The sequence below is a fragment of the Artibeus jamaicensis genome, unplaced genomic scaffold, assembly GCF_021234435.1.
Source record: "Artibeus jamaicensis isolate MK-2021 breed Jamaican fruit bat unplaced genomic scaffold, CSHL_Jam_final contig_391, whole genome shotgun sequence".
NCBI classification, from domain to species: domain Eukaryota; kingdom Metazoa; phylum Chordata; class Mammalia; order Chiroptera; family Phyllostomidae; genus Artibeus; species Artibeus jamaicensis.
The window spans coordinates 10,093,115-10,102,461 of record NW_026521814.1 but is presented as its reverse complement, the minus strand read 5'-3'; the positions used below and the strand labels follow the sequence as shown (position 1 = coordinate 10,102,461).

Sequence of the window (9,347 nt, the reverse complement as noted above, 5' to 3'; positions counted from 1 at the left end):
GTGCGGCGCGGTCTTCTCCCGCGATCCCCAGGCCAGAAACCCAGCCGGATCCGCAGTGGCCAGACCCAAGTTCCAGTCCTGACTGAGCTCAGGGTTCTTAAACAAAACGATTTGGTCTCTCTAAGCCTTGGTTTCCTCAATGTGGATAATTTTGTGCCCACCACGTAAGACCGTTCCCCAGGGTCAGTGAGGTAATAAAAGTAAAGGAAGTGCCTGACAGAACTCCTGGTGCTCAGTAAACTCTCAAGAAATAAATGCTTGCCATTCGTTGTGGCAATGTATCTTCTTTTCCCGCTCACGGGAAGCTACTGGAGGACAGGAGTCCCCAGCACCTGGCACAGTGCCAGGCTTGGTAGATGGGAGGAAAGTGGCTAACTGAGACCTTCAAGTTCATGGGAGAGATCATGGAGAGGGAGATACATAGAAACCGATACAAAAGGGGAAATCTAAGATAACATCTGAGCTGAAGGAAAAGGAGCCCAGAGGATGCGGCTGTGGGACGCAGCAGTGCAGCAGAAGGCGGAGGACCTGAGGGCTATCCAACCTGCACGGCCGGTTCCTGCTGTCACAAAACTGTGGGTCCAACTCCAGGGTCCCTGCAGAATTTCCTCAAGCCCACAGGTGCGTTTCCTTTATGCCCTCTCATCGAATCCATGCAAGAAAAAAGTGGGACCCAAGGTTGCAGATCACAAAGTCAGGGATCTCATTTCATCTCCCTAAGGATCAAAGGGGCTGGAAGGAGCTAACCACACACACCCTGAGTCCCTGGAGGCCACTTCCCCAAGCAAGCAGAGAAAATCAGATTGAGGACACTAGCAATGAGAAAGGATTGGCCTTGAGTTGACCCCAAGAAGATGCAAAGGGACGAAAGCATGCCAGTCTGGTCCTGGAAAGGTGGAAATGGGAAGCTCCCACAAACCAGACCTTCTCCCAATGTTTTTGAGTTCTAGAATGAACCCCAAGAGATGCTAATGGTGCAGGTTCCTAGAGATACTCTTTTGGAGCATGAAAGAGTGCCTCTCAGACCCATGGCCCCACAACCCAGTGTTCTGGGACCCTCGATAAGACAGTGCACAGTAAGGACACAAGGCAGTCCAGCCAAAGCTCCAGACCCAGAGTGGCATAGGCCAGTGAGAATAAGTCTGATACTCTATACGCAGGGCACTCCGGAGGCCCCGTGAGGGAGGTGGGGGGCAACCTCTCCCCTGCCACACCCTTCAGGGTCAGTTTTCTGTGTAACAGAGGTCACCCAATGATTGAGCAGAGACAGTGAACTGCCTAAATCCTGACCCAAAGCCCAGTGATGAGGGAGGGAGCTGAAAGCAGTGACCTGTTCTCCAGGGCCACTCGAGGTCTCCTGGAAACCAGGAGTCTTCAGCCAAGGTTCATAGTAAATAACCTGTGGCTTGCACCAGGGCAACAGAGAAAGAAAAGTTACCTGACTCAGAAAAAGTTGTGCCCGCCCTCCAGCCTCTGCCTTCCTCAGTACAATGGGTTGATGATGCCCCCTGCTGCTCTGCCCTTACCTGATAAGGGTTGCCTGAGGTTCCCTTGCAAGGAGACAGTGAGACTCACTGACCAGATAAAGGTGCTGTGGAGACAAACTGGTGGACACAGGATCCAAAGCAAGAGTGTCTCAGCGATGGGACTGAAACATAACAAGGCCGGAGCAGAGGCATTGAGTTCCCCTCCTTCTCCCATCATGCTCTGGGTCCCTGTGGAGTAGAAGAATGCCTGGGCTGAGAGAAAAAACCTAAAGCAGAAAAGAGGAAAGATATCGTCCTGAGGCAGAGGAGGAAGTTTGGGAGAAAGGAGGCACCTCTGTTCACCCAAACGCACTCTGAGTTCCCGCTCAACTCTTCTCACAGCACTGCAGAGAGGGCCATCAGTCTCCCCTGAACTGTGCATGAGAATATCAGTTCTCTATGGGACTGATTCCCTGACTTTAGACCGAAGTGAGGAAATCATTTGAATATTGTGATGCAGCGATCAGATAATTTGGGCAAACCCAAATTTGTATCTGGATAATCAGAATTACTATCTCAAGTCTTGATTCTGCAAATGCAGCTGCAGCTTCTGCCTCTCTTTCTCTATCTCTCCCTTCCTCCTACATACACACATAGTCCCTTGTTTTCCAGTTAAGAGAGAACTGGAGTCATATTTCCTTCCAGGAAGATGCCATTTTTCTAGATCTCAGCTGACCAGGATTTAAGGCTATTAGTGGAAGTTCTCAGAGAAAAGAAAATACAACACGTTTACCACTATGGAAAAGTCTGGAGGACATGCTTGGAGTGGGAACAAAGGAATACAGAGAACGCAAGAGGATTGCAATGGAATCTTTATATTTCATTTTCAGGGGGAAAAGGTTTCTGTAGTAGATCAAAACAGCTACCATTGTGGTGACAGACAGACTTGGAATTTGGAGTCAAGACACAAGCAAGCAATCTTGATGAAATTATCTCCAGCTTAATTTTGTAACTGGGGCCCGCCAAGCAGCAGGCGGAGTGCAGAGATGCCACAGTGTGGTCCCGTGGTGGTGAGCCTCACCTCCCAAAGCGTTTCTAAATATCTTGCTCTTCTCCATTAACCAGAACAAGGCTGGGAACTAAATCCAGGCAGATTTGAAGGCGGATTACCTTCCTCATTATTCCACAGAGGCTGAGCTGTGCGGATGCTGTAGCTTTAATTACACACTAGCTTTTTCTGGGGAAGAAAACCAAAGATCATATTTTTCAAAGTATCAACTCGTTTTCCATTAGGCAGTTGTTGTAACAAGTTCTTCCAGCTACACGTTATGTCTTTAGGAAGGGGGCGCTTCAGATGGCGCGCACTACTACAATTTTGTGGCTTTTAATTACTATTTTGTTCTTTTGGGGGGTTTCAGAAACTGGCGCCTCAGCGTGATTAGACTGTCTACTGGGCCCGCCCGCAACCATGCACACCTCCAGCAGGTGTCGCTACAAGGTAGGTACTGCCGCAGGAACTGCGGATTTGGGAGTCCAGTAAAGGCCAGCGTCCCCCAACTCCAGACAACAGTTCCCAACCACCAGGAAACAGAGACATAGAGGAAGCCTCTACTTCCGATTTCAACGAAGAAATTGCAAAGGTAGAGAGGAACAGTGTCCTAAAGGGATAAACTGTAAAATAATGTTAAATGCATGAGATAAATCTTTTCTATTTGTTGCCGTAAGTTTACCAAAACTTGGAGTATGGAGACGACTCTCCCACCTAAGCATTATTCCACTTCCTGTTTCGTAAAAACATGAACTTTGAAGACCATCCGGTCAGTCGGGCTAGCTTTTCTGATGTCAGTTAGCCATCTAACACACAATACGCATGTGTCAGGAAAGTACAAGGAAAATGACGTCAAATAGTATATCGTAAGTAATAATACCTTTGAATTTATATGGCTTTTCTCTAAAGCAACAAGAAAAATCCTTTAAATATTGTCTAATTAATTATCCTGATATCCCTGCAGGTTAGTTAGGAAGCAGATATTAATATAAAGTACGCGGTTTAAGAATAATTTACATCAATTGACTATGTCAAGTGCCGAGGGGCTAGTAAGAAGAGTAAGTGCCAGGCACTTTGAGGGAAAACGTAGCTAGAATTGGCCCGGCTCTCGGGACTATTTTGACCAACATTTGAAAGCTGACCTCAGGCTCGCAGGTAAGAATCACTGGAATTGGTTGGCACTTGTATTTGGAAAGGGAAATGCCAGTCTCCGTATTCAAGCCTTCTGTCCGCCAGCCATCCGCCACCCTAACTCCTTACCCGACCCCCCGTCCCTCGCCTCGCTGCTCACACTCAGCAGAGGCCTGTCTGCACCCGCGACCACAGCAGCCGCAGCGCCTGCCTGTAACACCCGCCCGCCGTTCGTACCAGTGGGCTCGTAACCTCACAGCCCCGCGCTTGTGATTGGCTGTTGCTAGGTGACGTCGCCCCGCTCACGTGATGAGTGTTAAATGCCCACCCTGCAGGATCCCGCCCCGCAGACAATCGTAAAGCTGCTGCGGGCTGCTCAGCTCCTCCCGCCTCCCGGAGCCCCGGCCCAGCCCCGCCACCCCTGCCCCCCCTCCGCGGCCGCCCCCTGTCCGAGCCGGCGTTGGGCAAGAAGCCGAGCGGGCTGAGAGGCGGAGAGAGGATGCGGCCGGCGGCCACTGTCCGGAGCTGCGCACGGTGATCGCCTCCCCTGGAGGAGGAGTTGCCTGTGCCACTGCCACATTTTTTGTTTTCCTCCCCACCCCACACCCCCCTTCCCCCGTAATTACATTGGCTGCTGGAGGGGACAGGAGAGACGGAGGAGGCGCCTCGCTTCCCCCCCTCGCGCCCGCCACCCCTGCTCTTTCCCGTCCCGGGCCAGGATGACTGGAGTCTTTGACAGTCTGGTGGCTGATATGCACTCGACCCAGATTACGGCCTCCAGCACGTACCACCAGCACCAGCAGCCCCCAAGCGGTGGTGGCGCTGGCCCGGGCAGCAGCAACGTCAGCAGCCTCCACAAGCCTCAGGAGTCGCCGACCCTCCCGGTGTCCACGGCTACCGACAGCAGCTACTACACCAACCAGCAGCACCCGGCGGGTGGAGGCGGCGGTGGGGGCTCGCCCTACGCGCACATGGGTTCCTACCAATACCACGCCAGCGGCCTCAACAACGTCCCTTATTCCGCCAAGAGTGGCTACGACCTGGGATACACCGCCGCCTACACCTCCTACGCACCCTATGGGACCAGTTCGTCCCCGGCCAACAACGAACCTGGTAAGCATAATGCTGGCGTCAAGGGTGCCAAGTCGGTCTAGCTACTAGCTGGGTGGGATAAAAATGTCTGGGGCGGGGATCCCTCCGGAGCCCTGGGCTTTCACACCACCTGCTCCTGGTCCGGCCCGGCCGGGCCCGCTTCCTCGCCATTCTTAACCTCCAACCTGCCGAGGGTCACTGGGTACGTCCCTCCGAGCTCAACTTGTCGGACCGGTGGCCTTGCGGGCCGCGCGGTGCATGCCCCGTGGTAACCTCATTCCCTTGCCGCCTGCTTCTCCGTTTTCTCCAATTCGCGCCGTCTTCCCCTTTGCCGGGGGGCCCAGCTTCGGGGGTCGGTGCCGGCACCGTTCCAAGCATTGCGAAGTCGTGCCTGAGAATCCGTCTCCCGGCTCCCGCCAAGTCCCACCCGGGGCTCTCCCCGCGCGAAAACTGTTGAGCTCCCAGATCGTACAGTTCTCATGATCCCGATTCGTTGCAGAGAAAGAGGACCTCGAGCCTGAAATTCGGATAGTGAACGGGAAGCCAAAGAAAGTCCGGAAACCCCGCACCATCTACTCCAGTTTCCAGCTGGCGGCTCTTCAGCGGCGTTTCCAAAAGACCCAGTACCTGGCGCTGCCCGAGCGAGCCGAGCTGGCCGCGTCTCTGGGCCTCACCCAGACTCAGGTGAGGGTCCGCGGCTGCGGGCGGGCTAGGGGTGGGGCAGGAAGGATGAGGAGGGCGCTGGTATGGAATGAGTGAAAAGCAGGCGGGTTCAGGACAATGCTTTAAGTATATTTTTAAAAAATAATCTCAAGGGTTTCAAGGCCCGCGCCTTGGGCAGTGTAAACTTCTACACTTGAAACTGAAATTTCCCAGGGGAAGGACAAGGTGGGCACAATCTGGCACCACGTTGTCTTTTCTCTGCGCTACTGATTAAGCGGGTAAAATAATTGGCCCTCCTGATCTCCTCCTTGTGTCAACATCACCAAGGTGCGCACGCACTAGCGGTCTTAGGCTTTTTGAGATTTTGAGATGACCACCCAATGGAGTGGAAATCATCGCAGCCCCCCACGCCGCGGCACGAGGTCGGCCGGTGTTCCCAAAGCGCTCAGTGCCCACTTCTTGCTGTCGGTCTTTCTAAGCTTCCTCCCCTTCCTTGCTCGGTGCTGAATTTCCTCCACTAATGCTCGGGTCCCTTCTCCACAAAGGTCAAAATTTGGTTCCAGAACCGCCGATCCAAATTCAAGAAGATGTGGAAAAGCGGTGAGATCCCCACGGAGCAGCACCCTGGGGCCAGCGCCTCGCCACCCTGCGCTTCGCCGCCCGTCTCGGCGCCGGCCTCCTGGGACTTCGGCGCGCCTCAGCGGATGGGGGGCGGCGGCGGCCCAGGCAGCGGAGGCAGCGGCGCGGGCAGCTCCGGCTCCAGCCCGAGCAGCGCGGCCTCGGCTTTCCTGGGCAACTACCCGTGGTACCACCAGACCTCGGGCTCCGCCTCACACCTGCAGGCCGCTGCGCCGCTGCTGCACCCGGCGCAGACTCAGCAGCCACACCACCACCACCACCACCACCACCACGGCGGCGGGGGCGCCCCAGTGAGCGCCGGCACGATTTTCTAACGCCAGGGAGACTGCGCCAAAGACTGAGAGCAGAGACCCGACAGTGCTGGCACCCAAGCCACAGGGTCTCTCCAGCTGGCCCGCCGATGCCACCCGTACCGGAGGTTAAGGCCCGCGACAGCCTGCCCCAAGCCCTGCTCCCTCGCGAGGCCACGGGGCGGCCGGGAACCAGCAGGCTCCTCTCCGAGACCCCCGGCTGCTGCACCGTGAAGGCCGCGGGCCACGGCTTCCCTCCGGACCTGAGCCCCGCCTCAGACTTGCCTCCCCTCGCCTCACCTCCTGGCCAGGCTGCCCGGCGCCTTTGTCGCCGCGGGCCACGAGCTGAGTCTCGGAAAGGGACTCCTCCCCCGCCCGCGAGGCTTCCCAGGCGCTCTGAAGCTCTCCTTTCTCCTCGCCCGACCCCAGGCTCCGCGCGGTCCGCTCGGGTTAGCGACCTCCGGGGTCCCGCCTGGCGGCCGGCCCTCCCCCACTCGCCTCCGTGACCCTGGCGGCCCGCCGCTTTTCCCCTCTCTGCGGCTTCCAGCCCCTGGAGCCCCATCCTCTCCCGCCTTAGGCTCTTCCCGCCAGGAACTCTGCCCCTTAGCTCTCTCCTCATTCATGACCAGTGGAGTTTTTTTATTTTATTTTTTATTTTTTAAAAGTTTAGGTGCCTTTGCGGATGACCTCATTTTGATGTTGGGGAAAAATGATTTTTTAATATGTGGACACTGCAAAAAAATGTGTTTAAATTATCTTTTTTAAAAACCTATTCAGGATTATTAGCCTGGACTTCGACATGGAGTTTGTAAATAAAGGTGTCTGTGCAGATTTTCCCACTGATTTATTTGTATAAAAATACACATCTTTTCAGACTTTTTTTGTAAACACCCACTTGTGAAAACTGCGGATGAGCAGTGACCTCAGAAGCCCCTCCGGTTCAGAAAATTTTCTGTTAAACTAAGCTACTGATTTGGGTTTGTTATATCTTATCCTAAAGTCTTTGTTCTTGAAATGAAAGGTATTTTGGGGTTATTTATTATGAAAACAACATGCTCTTAATGTTGATTTTACAATATGAAGAGATTATTTAAATAAATTATTGTTTTCATGGGACGTGTGCGTTTTTACCTTGGTGTCAAACCCTGGAAGCTCGAGCCGCGGCTGCGGACCTGGTCAGCCAGGAGTGACCTTCGCGTCTTCAGAAGGCCAGGAGTGCAGCCAAGCGCGGCAGCGAGGTGAAGGGACAAGTTCCCTGGGCTCCGGGACCCGCAGAAAGTGCGCGCTGTACCCCCACCCGCTCCGGAGTCGGGGCTCCCCAGCTCGAGGTGCGGTGAGTCACTCAGCGCCTGTCGGCTCCAGCCTCCGCCCGCTGTGCCCCACCGGCGCCTGGGCGGTCTCTGCCTCCTCCGCGCCGGCGGTGCTGGTGCTTCCCGGCCGCGCGGGGAAACTGCAGCCAGGGCCTGAACGCTGCTGCAGCCCGAGTCAGACCCCTACATTGGACTCTTCCTCCCGCCCCGCGGCCTTTCTGGGGATGGCTGAGCCGAGAACTCACTGAGTCACCCAGGCCCTCAGGAGACTCGTGTTCGGCTCAGGAATGCAGGGCGCCCTCGGCGCACAGGGCTTCTCTAGTACACGTACAATCATACGCTGTGACTGCTGCAGATACATCTGAGCTATTGCACTCTCAGACACACACAGTCACACACTCACACTAAATGACACACTCACATACATGACACAAATTCACACACACTGATAGACCCGCATATGCACACTCACGCACACGTGCACACTCACATTAGGAGACTAATGCACACTGCTGTGCAAATGGCACCTTTCTACTTCACACTCCCCGGAGAAAAGACCCACATATTATTCAGCTCAATTTACCTCCTCGGGTCCCACCCAACTAGCTTCCAACTTTGGAAATGACCCTACTTTATCGCATTCCCTGCAAAGGCCAGGGGTAAGTGAGTAATGCCCGCCTGAACTTAAAGTTCTTTTCTTGAAAGCACCGGGGCCCACAGTTGGTAGCAGCTCTCAGGCTTTGATCACTCACTGTGTGACGTGGAGCTACCCATTTCGCCTCTCTGTGTTGCAGTGTGGGGATCCATAAGACAGGAAACACGAAAAGAGCTTTCTCAGAGCTGTAAGCATGTAATGGGGCAATGCTGTGCTACAGTGCCCGGTGTATAGTAAGCACTCAATACATTTTCTCTGTGTAGTATATTGTTTGAGCCGGTGCCCCCAGACAAGGAGGCCTTACTTTTGCCTACAATCATGAGGCCCACAGTCAGCCAGAGGTCTTTCCAACCTCACCTTGTGTGGAAAGCAGCACTGCAGGGCTGGGAGACTCTGTCCCTTTCCAACATGGAAGCCTGAACCTTGGGCCACCCCTCTGAAGGGAGAGGGCTGTCCTGCAGAGGAGGTTGGGGGCAAGCCAGAGAACCCTGCTTGTCAGAGCCAAGCCTCCTCCTCTTCTCTAGGATGCTCATCAGGCCATCCTTGTTGTGTAGGCCATCCTCAACTCACCTTTGCCAAGAAAACAGACATCAGACAGGAGTGACTTTCTCAGCGCAGTGGCATTGTCCTGAGAGGAACTCCAACTTTTCTGGCCCGATTGTTTTGGGGACTGCACCGAGTGTGATTTACCACAGAGTATGGTCCAGAGACTTGGAGCTCTGCAGAAGGCAGGGAGGTTACACAACTCTGTGTCCGTCCACATTCCTGGGTGGTTTCCCAGGCTAGCGTGGCCTGGGCTGAATCCCATTGACCTCGCGATTCTGGCTTCCCTAAGCAGCCGCTGCCTAGCAGACCTCCATTCCTGTTCTCCCTCCCCTGAACTCCAAATTCCGTGGTTTTCTTTGAGTGCCAATAGCTGGTGCCAGCCTTCCTCCTGCGGTTTACTGTGTGCTCCCCTCCTTTGTGAGCTCTCCCCTCCCCCTCCTGAAACCAGCAAGGAGAGACGGGGCAGTAAATTGGCTGGTGTCGAGGATCTGCAGCAGACAAGATGAT

The 9,347-nt window shown here is 54.5% G+C and overlaps 1 protein-coding gene across 1 annotated transcript; it reads left to right on the top strand.

Annotated features, from left to right (window-relative positions):
• Positions 1–4,364: 4,364 nt before the first annotated feature.
• Positions 4,365–6,353, top strand: DLX2 (distal-less homeobox 2). The gene is made up of 3 exons (XM_037151273.2): positions 4,365–4,758; positions 5,237–5,421; positions 5,946–6,353. The coding sequence occupies exons 1-3, from the start codon at positions 4,365–4,367 to the stop codon at positions 6,351–6,353; spliced, it is 987 nt and encodes a 328-aa protein (XP_037007168.2).
• Positions 6,354–9,347: the final 2,994 nt, after the last annotated feature.